The 14,632-nt window shown below is 38.7% G+C and overlaps 1 protein-coding gene across 1 annotated transcript in view; it reads right to left on the bottom strand.

Moving 5' to 3' along the window:
* Nucleotides 1–3,488: 3,488 nt before the first annotated feature.
* The window catches only part of CYBB (cytochrome b-245 beta chain), a 33,084-nt gene continuing 21,940 nt past the window's right edge, over nt 3,489–14,632 (bottom strand). Inside the window, exons 9-13 of the mRNA XM_019747890.3 lie at nt 11,916–12,169; nt 10,866–11,028; nt 9,580–9,726; nt 7,236–7,360; nt 3,489–6,137 (exon numbers count right to left, since the gene is read on the bottom strand). Of these exons, the coding sequence (XP_019603449.2) occupies nt 6,011–6,137; nt 7,236–7,360; nt 9,580–9,726; nt 10,866–11,028; nt 11,916–12,169 (816 nt within the window). The 3' untranslated portion in view covers nt 3,489–6,010. The remainder of the gene's footprint in view (nt 6,138–7,235; nt 7,361–9,579; nt 9,727–10,865; nt 11,029–11,915; nt 12,170–14,632) is intronic.

Below are 14,632 nucleotides of genomic sequence, written 5' to 3'. Positions count from 1 at the left end.
TATAGGAACATTTGTGACCACATGGATGGATCTTGAGAATATAATGCTAAGCAAAATAAGTCAGACAGAAAAAGCAGAGAACCATATGATTTCACTGATATGTGGTATATAAACCAAAAACAACAAAAGAACAAGACAAACAAATGAGAAACAAAAACTCATAGACACAGACAGTAGTTTAGTGGTTACCAGAGGGTAAGGGGAGTGGGGTGTGGTAGATGAGGGTAAAAGGGATCAAATATATGGTGATGGAAGGAGAACTGACTCTGGGTGGTGAACACACAATGTGATATATAGATGATGTATTACAGAATTGTACACCTGAAACCTATGTAATTTCACTGACAATTGTCACCCCAATAAACTTCAATTAAAAAAATGATAGGTGACAAAATAACTGAGCAAATTTAAGAAGACTGAAATCATCAATATATTTTCTGACCAAGTGGTATGAAACAAGAAATCAATAACAGGAGGAAAGAGGAAAATTCACAAGTATGTGAAAATTAAACAATATGATCCAGAACAACCAATGGGTCAAAGAATAAATAAAAAAAAAGTCTTAAAATAAATGAAAATGGAAGCACATGTTAAAACCTATTGGACGCTGTATAAGCAGTTCTAACTGGGAAGTTTATTGTGATAAATGCCTACATTAAGGAACAGCTCAAATAACCTCATTTTACACCTCAAGAAACTAGAAAATGAAGAACAAACTAAGCCCAAAGTTATCAGAAGGAAGGAAATAACACAGATCAGAACAGAAACAAATAAAATAGAGACCATACAAACAATACAAGAGATTAGCGATACTAAGAGCTGTTTATTTATTTATTTTTTGGTTGCTTGTTTGTTTTGTGGAGATAAATGAAATTGCCAAACCTTTTTATTTCATTATTATTTTTTTAAAGATTTTATTGGGGAAGGGGAACAGGACTTTATTGGGGAACAGTGTGTACTTCCAGGACTTTTTTTTTTCCAAGTCAAGTTGTTGTCCTTTCAATCTTAGTTGTGGAGGGTGCAGCCCAGCTCCAGGTCCAGTTGCCATTGTGAGTCGCAGGGTGCACAGCCCACCATCCCTTGCAAGAGTTGAACCAGCAACCTTGTGATTGAGAGCCCACTGGCCCATGTGGGAATCGAACCGGCAGCCTTTGGAGTTAGGAGCATGCAGCTCTAACCGTTTGGGCCACCTGGCTGGCCCCGAAATTGACAAACCTTTTGCTAGAACTCAGAAAAAAGAGACAGGATTCAAATGAATATAATCATAAATGAAAGAGGAGACATTACAACTGATACCACAGAAACACAAAGGATCATGAGAGAATACTATAAACCATTATACTCCAACAAATTGGATAACCTAGAAAAAATGGATACATTTCTAGAAACATACAATCTCCCAAGACTGAATCATGAAGAAATAGAGAATCTGAAGAGACCAAAAAAGAGTAAGGAGATTGAATCAGTAATCAAAAACCTCCTAGCACAGAAAACCCTGGGACCAGATGGTTTCACTGGTGAATTCAACCAAACATTTAAATAATGAACACCAGTCCTCAAACTCTTCCAAAAATTGAAGAGAAGGAACACTCCCAAACTCATTTTACAGGGCTAGCATTTTCCTGGTACTAAAGCCAGATAAGAACACTGCAAAAAAGAAAATACAGGCTAATATTTCTGATAAATATAGATAAGAAATTTGCAACAAAATACTAGCGAACCAAATTCAACAGCACATTAAAAAGATTCTACACTATGATCAAGTATAATGTATCCCTGGGATGCAAGAATGGTTCCACATACACAAAGCCACAAATATGATACACCACATTAATAGAAATAAAGATAAAAATCATATGATTGTCTCAGTGGATACAGAAAAAGCATTTGACAAAATATAACATCCTCTCCCGATAAAAATGCTCAACAAAATGGGTATGGAAAAAATATAACTCAATTTAATAAAGTCCATATATGACAAGCCTGCAGCTAACATCATTCTCGATAGTGAAAGTTTGAAAGCTTTTCCTCTAAAATCAGAAAGAAGTCAAGGGTGCTCATTTTCACCTCTCCTATAGAACACAGTACGGGAGTCCCAGCCAGAGTAATCAGGGCAGAAAAAGAAATAAAATGCATCAAATCAAAAAGGAAGAAGTAAAATTGTCTTTGTTTGCTGATGATATGATTTTGTATGCTAAAATTACTGGATAAAATGCTATTGGAGGAAATGATGTTTATACGGTCACAAAGTATTCCCCAAATGTTACTTACTAGTTACAAAAGTAAAGTGACACCTTTATATTTATAACAGAGAAATCTGGTGATTAAATTTAATACCACCAATAACATGACAAACTGACAATACCTACCTCCTAATGCAATGCACTGGGATACAAGGTCACCTATACATGACTATATATTAAAAGATAGTTCGTATCAGTGTTAAATTTCTTCGACTGGTTCACTGCATTATGGTTATATAGGTGAAAGTTATTGTTCCTTGGAAAAACATTATTTGGGGAATCATCGTATTATAGGTTTTAAATATCTTACAATTTATTTGTCACTTATACCTCAATAAAGCTGAAAAAATCAAAATAAAAATGATCATGAATTGGGTTAATCAGTGTGTGTAAACTATCATGGTACTTAGGTGGCATAAACCACAGGTTTATACCACAACTGTTCCCCAACTATTAGAGCATAATCTGTACCTAGCTTTGAAAATATCGTTGGTTGCTTATACCTTGTCTAATCTGCTAGTGTAGTATGAAGAACATGGACTTTTTTGCCAGAAGCATGTGGATTTAATGTTGACACAGTTGCCCAGTAGTTGTGGGACAATTTATGCCTCAGTTTTATCCTCTCTCAGCCTCAGTTTTATCAACAAAATTGGGATAAAAGGACTATCTTGCAGTATACTGAGGGATTTCCTCAAGTGTATGTAAAATGTTTGGCATAGTAGGAGGTGTTTACTAAATGTTAGCTATTTTTATTATTGACATTTGTCTCAGGAAATGTCCCTTGCTTCTGTGGCAGCCCTTGCTGACTCTTACAGAAACATATAACCCGTGCCTCTCCATTTCCTAGACAGTGTGGACCATAACTGGTTGACTCATTTAGAACAATGTCCAACATAGAACCATGAGCACATAAAGGTATATTCACAATCTGATTTATTGACACCTAATTGCAAAGTTAGATCCTAAAAGATGAGTGGAAGTGAAAAGAGATCTTATATTAGGGCTTCTTTGCCTTTGAAATTCTGTCCTGACGTGACACTCCCATGTTCCTTACACTAGTGCTGTGAGGGTAACCAGGACATTGGCACAGAGCTGAGTATTCAGTTTTCCTTTCCCAATCCATAGATTGTGCAGTGTTTGATATGTCATATACACAAATAGAGGGTCTCAAACCCACTGGAGCAGAGAAAATCTTTGCCATCTGAATCCACCCTTTAATACAACGATCAATAACACAGACACCGACAGAGCTCATTAATTTTAATAGTTGAATACAGTTTTAATATTTCTTCCTAAGAACTGTCTCCTAGGGACCCTTAAAACTATTTATATACCACACCTACAAGTACACAAATTTTATAAATGCAATATTGCAAAGGCAGGAGGATTAAGGAAAGCCTTCATAGCCTTGAGATTAAAACAATGTTTAGTCATCCTCTCAGTATCTGTTAGTAAATGCTAAATACTAAATGCTAGCAAAGCTAAGCAGCGGCTTGGGAGAAGCATGAAGAAGGAAGCTCTCATAATGACAAGCACTTTTACACTTATTTTTCCTCTCAGAACCAAGATAACACGGGGCATATCTCTCTATTTTGGTAACCATGTTGGTGTCAAAGGGACAAATCCCCGCAAAAACATTTTCAGAGCAACAAACGGGGTTGGTTTTATTTATGCCACAGAGGTTAGTGAGGGCCAAGATTCCCCAGCTTTTTATAACTGTGGTTCCCCATCTTGCTCACACTTTGGTGTCGAGAATTGAAACTATGAACACAGAACCAGAGTCAAAGAAGTAGCTCAATAAAAATTTGTTGAATGAATGAACTGATACTTAGGGCGCAGTGTGAACAGGCTGGACTTAAGTGTTTCTAAGTGGAAACCTTCCTGGGACATTTTGGGAGGTGAGATTCCAGCAGCAAGCTTGACTTGTCAGTGTCCTGGCCATCCTGAGAGCCCAAAGGAATAATCGAGTTTATTAGCTTATTCCAGTCCCCTGAATATGCCCACTCAGCAGAAAAATTTGTGACCAGAATTTCAGATTCAATACCATGTATAATCAAAATAAAATGAATATATGTATGCCTCCTCCAACTACATTCAATACATACAAGACTGTAAGAAGTCTGGGGTAGAAACTGACCAATATGAGACCCCATTTCCCTACCGTTCTCTTTTGCCTTTTTTGCTTTCTCTTACTCTCCTTCTATTCTTTCCCCCCTTCTTGCCCCTTTCCTAACCCAATCTTCTGCCCTTCCCCCTGCTTTCTTCTCTTTTTTCCTCATTACTGAAGTTGAGTAATTCTAAATATCTATTGGCTCCAGAGAATGGGGCCAATAAAATTGGTTTTAGTTTCCAGAAATAAGAGCTGTTATAAGAGCAAAAAACCTGTTTCTAGTCATACTAACAGTGATGTAGAGACTCTCTTTTGAACTCATAGATATCTAGAATGTTCTATTGGGTGTGAATTCAATACTTACACAGTAGGCTGAGGATTTTAGTTTCTAGGAATGTAAATTTCATGATGATACTGCTGCTGCTTCTGCTCATATGATGATTATAAAGCAATAAACCATTAGTCACCCAGTGTGTGTGTGTGTGTGTGTGTGTGTGTGTGTGTGTGTGTGTGTGTGTTTAAGTAAAATAAGAGGTGGATGCTATTTAAAGTAAATGGGCATATCAGATACCTATTTGTTGCAATTCTTAATTTCAAATTCACAAGTGCTGGCTGGAGGAGACCCTTTCAGGTTGTAAAATCAGTTTGCATTTCCTTCAAACTGCAGGACTAGAGGTGCCAGCTAGTTATGGCAGGAGGTCAGTTCTCTGCCCCCATCACCCTTTCCTCCATGCTTCACATAATGGGAGGGACTCCAGGATATCTTATTGGTTACTCTCATTAGCTTGTGTTTTACCCTTAGCAGAATCAGGTTCCTTTGGCCCATAAGAATAACAGAAGTTACTTCCTTAGACAATTCTGTTTAAGGCTTTAAATTAATTCTACCCTGGCATTGTATGTTCTAAATGTCTTTTCACTTATTCATTCAACAAATGTTCATTGAGTATCCACTCTTTGCCAAGCATGATTTTAATTGCTGGGTAATACACTAATCCCACTGTAATATTCTTTTGTTAGAAGAATCTCTGACACAGTTAGTTGTCTGTATTGGGAAACTGGAGTATGCTCAAATATCAATCCTGTCACTATTGTGTCAAATCACTCTTACCATATATTATCTCTTATCTATCTGGAAAATGTCCTTCAATATGACAATAATGAGAACAAAGATGACACAAAATGGAAAATGAATAGTTACTCCTCGGTTTGCTTCTTCTTTTGGGGACTATACAAACCTATATTCCAGGCAGCCTGGTATTGTGGAAAGACTACCAAACCTGGAGTCAGATGGCCTAGGTGCCTCTCAGCTTCATAACCTTTGGGTAGTTACTTCACCATTTTGAGTCCCCATTTTTGTCTTGTCCTAAAAACTGAGCCCAGGAATCCTTGCCCTACCTTTCTCTGGTATGACTGTGAGGAAAAATGAAATAATGTTTGTAAAAGTCCTCTGAAAACCATGAAGTCCCATACAAAGGCAAATTATCACTATCGAACAATCTTTGACATTCCTTTCAGGAAAATCTTCATAGTATAGTTTCTTTTCCTCCATTTTTTTTTTTAAAGGACGGGGGCGGGGGTGGGGACCTACATTATCAACTAGCATTATTTGGGCGTCTGGCAGAATAACCCACATTGATTTCCTCATGGAAGAGACTGATTAGAAGTTTTCCTTATTGAAAATGAAATGCACTCCCCGGGGGCCAGACTCGGAGTTGGAGATGCTTTGTTTACTGAGGGTTTCAGCCAAGGCTTCAGGTCCGCAGAGGAAAACTCCTATTCTGGTACTTTGGGGCGAGAAAGAAAGAAAAAAAAGACAATTTTAGGCTTTGGGATGCAATAGATTACATACAAAGCACATGGGGGATTTCCTATTGACCATAGGCCCCAGGGCAGACTCCCCTCCGCTCCTTTGTTTTTTTCCACAAGTGGCAAAATTTGGATTACTCTGTGGGAGAACAGCTCAGCCTGTTTGTGGAGGGCTGCTGGATACTTCAAGCGGCAATTAACATCCCTGGAAAAATGGCATTCCAGTAGGGTTTATGGAAACTTCTACCACATAGAAAATGGTGGTGAATTTGTGAGTCTGTGAGCTACTTCCCTTCAGGGCTCTGGGCCCCCTTGCCCCCAGCCCTTTCCAGCATCCTGAAATCAGGAACAAATCTGCTTTAGGTACACCAACTCTGCCCACAGCATGGTGTGACTTCATCCCTCCACGTCTTAGAGTCCAAAGCCCTACTTCTCAAGGTGTGGTTCCAGACCAGTAGCCTCAGCAGCAGCTTTTTAAAGAATGCAAATTCTTGGGCCTCACCCTAGACCTATTAAAATCAGCACCTGCATTTTTGAAAAGATCCCCAAGTGATTCATATGTTCACTAAAGTATAAGAAGCAATGGTCTCCAGGGTATATTTATGGATATTTCTTGAGTTTATCATATATTCTAGCAAGATAGAGGATCCCCTCAAAGTTTCATGATAGCTACAGCTTTAGCAAGGGCAAAAATGACCTTGGGATGGCTGTCACCTTTTGATTTTAGACCCCAATACTAAAACTGAAAGTAGGGGCAGTGTCTCCTTAATAATAAGTATACATCGCGTTGAGTTAAAAGAAGTAGATACACTAGCAAAATTTAAGAGATGAAAGAAAAGAACCGAGTTATGGTCCTACTTGGGAGGAGCAGGATTCAGAAAGTCTGAGGTGGGGGCCTGGGAATCTTTGCTTCTAACAACTCTCCTAAAGTCAGAGACATCTAGAACCTTCTGTTTGGTGTAAATATAGGACTCTAGGTATTTTTGTTTCCAGAATAAACAAACCCAGCCATGTTTGGGAGTTGCTGCTTTAGGCAGCCCAGCAGTGTCAAGAGCACCTTGGAGGGTACTCCTTACTTTGGGTGTTGACTCGCAATTGTCTTGAACTCATTATCCCAGTTGGGCCGTCCATACAAAGTCTTTTGTTTCAGTCCTGTGATCACGTCTTTCTCCTCATCATGGTGCACAGCAAAGTGATTAGCCTGCAGGAAAGCACATGAATCCAGAAAAAAGAGACATGTTGTAAAAAACACACAGATATATTTACCTATCTCACAAACCAAGCTTTCACTACCCTTTCTAACTAACTAACTAACTAACTAACTAACTAACTAACTAACTAACTAACTATATATATTTGGGTCAAGGTACCATGCCAAAGGGTAGAAGACAAAAAATACAAAGAAACCTGGTCTCCTAATGCAATTTACAATCCAGAAGGGCAGACCTTGGAGTATCAACATGAATAATCACAGTTATAGAATAGGGTATGATGAGTGCCATGGAAGAGGCACAAACATTTCAATGAGAGCAAAGAAGGTAGGTGGGGTGGGAAGATATGGAAAGGTTTCAGGGTGGCAACATTTGAGTCAGGCTTTGAAGTGCGGGTAGGATTTAAATGTTCTGTCATACTTGTTTTTCTCTCTGCTGTACATCTAGCTCATCCTGCTCTGTGACTTTCTCTCTTCATCCTAATATATTCCCACCCCCACTCCTTTGGAAGAATCACTAAGAATTAAAACAATCATAGACTAAAATGCGCTCACATTTTGATAATGTAATGAGGCATCAAACCAAGCCTAAAGCTAGTGTGTGTGTGTGTGTGTGTGTGTGTGTGTGTGTGTGTGTGTGTGTACATAGTCACATACTGTTTTCTGCTACCATTCTAGGGGGCCTTAGTTTGAACAACAGATATTTTTCATAATGTGGTTAGTTAAATTTAAAAATTAAATCAGATTTTAAATCTACTGGACAAGGGATGGATGAGGTTAAGAAGGATGGTTACTCTGGTTTAATAATCCTGTAGAGATCAGTTTTGCAAAGCAAAATAATTATTTTTCAATGCAAATAAATTTGCCATTTAAAAAATATATCTGGCTTTTTAAATAACAAAACTGCAAAGCGATTGATATAGATTTTTTTTCTGTTTCATTTTTATCAAAAATTTTTGTTGTCATCTTTAAATTGCGGAAGTGGCATCTTCAAACTACTTTTCTGGAGTAACAATTTTCATGGTCATGTGTCCCTGGGTCTACAGTTACAACAAGACTCTTTTAAGACTCGGAGAACCTGATAAACAATATGCCAAAACCCAAACAAGAAGTTAATTCTCACAAAGATAAGGTACATGGGAAAGAGGCCCAGGGTTAAGTAGCCAGTGTGTGAATCTGGCCCACTGAAACACTGGCCAGGAGGAAGCAGAGACTCTTGCCTTAGCTCCTCTCTCAGGGTGACAGCTTATGCTGCTTTCAGGCAAGTCATCAATGTTTGCTTCTTTATAAAGATGCTACCCCTAGGAATCATTAACTTGTTGCAGAGTTTCTCAATTGAGGCACTTTTGACATGTATGGCTAGATAATTCTTTGTTGCAGGGAGTTGTCTTGTAAATTATGGGATGTTTACATTGCTAAATGTCCCCGGACGGGATACACTAATACATGCACACACATATGCACGCACACACACACACACATACATATGTACCATATATATATCACCTTCATTAGATGTATTTTGATTTATTTATAAATGATAATAGTGAACTACTGGGAGTTGCTAAGAGCATTCTAACTCTGCCACTTACTAGTTGGATGCCCTTGGACAAATGACCTAACTGGTTCTGGGCGTTGGTTTCCTCACTTGTGAAATATGGATAAAAATAGCAGTTTCTTCATAGGATTGTTGCAAGGATTAAATTAGACAATTACATAAACACTAAGAACAATACCTGGTACACAGTATATGCTTAATAACTGATCAGTTTAATACTAATTAATATATTATAAAACATGTATAAACATAAAGTGAAAGGGATATACAATATATGTATGCATACATGTGTATATATATAGAGAGAGAAAGGGAGAAAGCTAATACTCTCTTCTCATTACCCAGTGGATCATGTTGTCCACCTGCTTCGAGACCCCTCATGGGAATGTCAAAGTTATGGCTTTTATTCATTATAGGCTCCTTAGCTTTGATCTGTTCCACAGATACCAACTTTAAATCTAGGCTCAACAGGATATTAAGGATATGTTAAACCTATTATCCTCAACATGTGGGAATATTGAGAAAGCAAATCACCTGTATCTATCAACTGTTCTTGGTAAAAACAGTGCACAAGACACTCCAATAACCAAGGGGCAATCAGTAAACCCGAGGCACTACGGGAAGGCCCTGAGATTTGGGATCTTGTCCTCACCTGAGACTCATCCCAGCCAGTGAGGTAGATATTATAGCTGAGGAAGCCGGCATTGTTCCTCTCCTGCATCTGGGTCTCCAGCAGCTGCAGCAAGTCTGCAAACCACTCAAAGGCATGTGTGTCTCGGCACAGCCAGTAGAAGTAGATCTGAAAGAGGGATAGCTCATGAAGCAGACTATATTTAAATAGGATCTATCAGCACTGACATAGGCATTTCTTCCCCTACCCCCAACTTTTTCCTGCTACTCAGCAGGTCTAGAAAGAGGTTTTCAGAAAGCACTGGACATTTGACAAGCTAGTTCACATGAGCCTGCTCTGGCCTTCACAATGGCAGGGCAGTAAATATAATACATAGCTTGGCCTCAGAAATACATAGCTTAAGAAAAAACGTTAGCCCACCACTTTCTTTCTGTGTCTGCTCTTGCCTTCCCAGAATCCCTGGCTTCCTTTGTACCTCTTCTCACAAAGGCCACCGGAATGTAGATTAGCAGGGGCTGTCACAGGGCTACTTCCCTGCCTGCCACTGTTCCACATTCAGTCAAAGTAAGCTCAGTGCCCCTATCAGAGGTTAGTTATTAGAATGTCTCAAGTTTTATTAAAGATATCCTTTATCAGGCAATGAAACCAAATTTACATGGGACAAAAAAAATCCCGTGGGAATTTATTCTGAGGAGCTATCCATGAGAAAGTAAAAGTTACATGAAGGGACATGTCGTTTGCTCTCCTCCTGCAACAAAAGTATTGCAGGGCTGGAAGTGGAATTGATCTCGATATCTAACCTAGGGTGTTAGAAAAATTACTTCTATATCCTCTCAATGGAACATGAAGGAATCATTAAAATGATTATTATAAAGGCTGTGACAACTCTGAAAAATACTGTTTTCAGAAAAGCAGGACATGAAATTGTACGTACTCAATATTTACAACTTTCTAAAAAATGACAACATGTAGGAAAATACTGAAAGAGAATATACAAAAAAGTTGGATTGGTGTTGTGAATACTTTCTCTCTACCCCAACTTACTTTCTTCTGAATTTCTAGTAATATACTATACTATATAGTAATATACAAATTCAGTATATTACTTTTACTAATGGGCCTGCTTATATGGAAGCACATTTAACTTATCAAATAGCCCTTTTAAGAGAAGCCTGCCTCTCTGGAACCACCCCAAACCTGCCTTCACTTCTCTTGGTCTTTTCCAGCCTCACCCGAAGGCTCTCTTGGGCCTCACTTGGTGGAGTGCGATGGCTACTCCAAGCCTTCTGAAAAATGAAGGAACCTACCTTTTTGAGCCTCAGATTGGTGGCATTATTGCAGTATTTGTACCAGACTGACTTGAGAATGGATGCGAAGGGTGTGACCCCAATCCCTGCTCCCACTAACATCACCACCTCGTAGCTGAATACATCTTCACTGGCTGTGCCAAAGGGCCCATCAACTGCTATCCTGGAGGGAAGCATGGAAGGAAATGGTTATAGAGATATCTTGCTCTTCAGAGTAGAATGGGGCACACATTTTTCCTGGGGGTGTGCAATATGTCACTTCAAACAAGGGCAAGCTATGTATGGGGCACTTCCTTCTATGAAACAGTTTTCAAGTAACCAACTTAGTGTCAACATTGGGGTTGGAAGTACAAAGTGGAATTTTTAGCTAACGGAAAACATTTGGTAACTCTCAGGGTATTTCATTCATCTCCCCACCCCCTTTCACCCACAACACACACACACACACACACACACACACACACACACACACACACACACACGTCTGTATTTCTTACCAGGGCATTCCACACTTGAAATTTCTGTTACATTGCATATTGAAATAAAGTGAGAAATTTCTATATCATAACATCTTATAAATTGAATATCTCCACTTTTCATGTAACTATCCTTTCAGTTATTCAACAAACTTTTCTTCAGCATCCACTAAGTGCCTGACACCACGTTAGGCATGTGAGAAGAAGGCAAAGTGAATAATATATGGCATTTACCCTAAAATAAGGCATGCCAATTAAATTTTAACAATATCTTTGATACACTATAATTCTGTATGTTAGGAAAGTTAGTATACCTTACATATTGAAAGGAATTTGGGAATATTCATTACCAATATTTGATTCAAATATTTTCTATTTCACATAAGATTTATATAAATATATGCACAGCCACACCACACACATAAAATGGGAGAACACAGAGATAGCTACATATATTTGTAGAACCTGTGGATTTTGTCAGACTCAGGAGACAGAGAGAGAGGGGAGAAGAGGAGCTATGTAGTGACATTTTTCCTGAACTTGTATACCTTTGTAATACGTGCTTTGTACTCACTTAGGTAATTTCCAGGCATCTTGAAACTCTTGCTTATCACAGCCACAGGCATTGAATAACCCCTCTGTCCAGTCCCCCACGATGCGGATATGGATGCTGAAGAAGTCTTCCTCAGGGGCGGAGGTCAATGTGAAAGGGTGCCACTCCAGCTTGGACACCTTGGGGCACTTGACAAAAATGTACTGTCCCACCTCCATCTTGAATCCCTTCTTCTTCATCTGTAGCTCGATGGTTTTGAAAGGGTGAGTGACCACCTGCAAAACAAAACATGTCTCTGGAAACTACACTTTCCCAAATACTTGCCTTTTCACTGTTCATATGGATAAAAGGCTGAGCTAAGATGCCCCACCCAGGTCCCTTCTTTAGGGCCAATACAGCAGTTCCCCAGCAGATGTGGCTCTCATTGGGAATTGCCCTTGACTGTAGCCCATGGCCAATGATGAGCTGATGCAGGGATACAAAGGTTTGGCTCTTCTCCTCAATTTGGGACAACTTCGAGGGGCCATTCCAACTCCAGCAATCCCTGCAGAATCAGCTGAGGCTGCTGTTGCCACCACACTGAGAGTCAGGTTTTTCCCTCTCCAATCTCGCCTTTAATTTTTTGATAGGTTCCTCTCCTGAGAATATACCCCAATAAAACTTCTCTGTCTCAGAGTCTTTGCCAGGGAATCCAACCTAAGACACCCACTGCTATCTTTTCTTTTTTTTTTCTCTCTATGAAGTTAAGGCAGGAGCTAAAAATAGGTAGAAAAGATGGTTTCCTGCTCAGTCTTTCTGTCTCCCCAGGGGATGATCGAGAGCCTTAGCAGCTGGACAGAAGAAGAAGGAAACCCCACTGCCTAGTTATATAGCAAGAACTCCCAAACCAAGTCTGACTGTGCTGGTCTGCCTTTGTCCTGAGTCATACCTCCAACCTGTCTGATTCCATGCATTGCTTCTCCGTTTCTCCCTATCTGGGGAATATACCATCCGTCTCTTCCAAAGCCAGGCCCTACCCACTCACTGCTATCCATCCATGTACATGAATGTTGATAGCATCTCTCTTTATAATAGCAAAAAAAATAATGGAAACAGTCCAAATGTCCATCAACTGGTGAGTTGGTAAATAATTTAAAAAAATAGAACATAATAAAAAGCTCTCATTTCAATACAGAAAGTCATATGCTGCTTCCTTGACAATTCCTGAGACACCTAGAAGGACTTCATATGTACAACCAAAAACAAACCAAGGAATATAAAAAGAAAGAAAAATCAGTAGGGAAAAAAAGAAAATCCAGCAGCTTCCTAATGTTGACTGATCTTGTTGAGCTTTTCTTTTCACCAGTGAGAAGGAGTAGAATGGGAAGTCCTTTTAATAAAAATTGCCCAACAATTCTAAAACTTGTGACTTAAATATGTCTTATGTGTTAAAGCTGTAACCAATTTCCCTTCAACACTGAAATAAGGAGTTGTAAAGCTTCATTTTGAAAACAGAAAGTAAAAGTTTATCAAAATGATTTTGAAAATTCTGTTTGTCATGTTGCAATGTTGTATGCTGAAACTAATTTTTACCACTTGCAATTTTGCTACCATAACCAAAATTGGGATTGAATTTAATAAAATATACTAGGGGGACAGCATTATCCCTGGAATGCTTTGGGATCACACTTTGTTTCTTATACCTGTTTATATGAGAAGAAAATGAGTATTTTCTTCATAGGAAAACAAGTTTGCCTTAGATATATGTGTAAGGGAAACACTTATCTGGTTAGTCTGTTCTGGTCTAGTAAGGGAAATTTTGTGGTCTCTCCTTTTGCTGATCTGTGAGATTTTTCTTACAGTACAATAAAAGTAGCACAAAAGGAGAACTGTTGTGGCTTCTTATATTTCAAGATTTCCAATGCCAGCTGGACTGTCTTTACAATGGTCTTCCATAGATACCAAGAAAGAAAAGCTAGGGTGGAGGACAGGAATAATTTTTGTGTTTTGTAAGAATAACAAATAGTAGGCCTTTGGTAAATACTTTTTGAACTGAATTGAATTGGATTAAATTTTATTTGATAAAAAATAGTCTTGTCTTATTTTCAGAAACTATAACAAGGAGTTTCTATTTCTATGTATTTAGCCAGATTGATTGATTGATTGATTGATTTAATGATGGGAAGCAGCATAGAAGTGTTCGGTGGAAAGCCACTATATACTTGGACGTAGCAGACTCAATTCTAGTTGCAGTTTAGTTGCTAACTTGTTTGAGACTTTGGATACTTTAACTCTGATATTCTATGAATACATACAAAGCACAGAAAAGGAGGTAAAGGGGACCTGGGAAACTGTCTCAACCTTAGACTTGCCCTTAGTTCTCTGCTTCTTTTGGCATCTGAATATTTTAAGTCTCAACGTATACCCTTTTGAACTTACCTCTTGCTTCTCCACTCTTAACTAACCATATTATCACTCTATATCCTTCCTCTTCCCCCCCACACACCGCATTCATTTACACAAAACACTTGAGTTCATTTTTCAACAGAAAATGTTCATTTCTAGCTTCCCCAGTTAAAGGGCCCTACCATTTAATTATCAAGCTAAGTACATTGAAATTAACCGTAGGTCATATCTCTGCTATAAGTTTAATCAAAAGAAACTGAGGAAAAGAGAGTACTGACGAATGATATAGAGAGCTTAGGTAGACTTGTCCATGATATAGTTAGATACTACTAGTAATTCCTAAACCAGCCAAT

This window comes from Rhinolophus sinicus, chromosome 18 (genome assembly GCF_057876585.1).
Source record: "Rhinolophus sinicus isolate RSI-liver-muscle chromosome 18, RSI-T2T, whole genome shotgun sequence".
NCBI lineage: Eukaryota > Metazoa > Chordata > Mammalia > Chiroptera > Rhinolophidae > Rhinolophus > Rhinolophus sinicus.
This window is presented reverse-complemented; position numbering and strand designations above follow the sequence as displayed.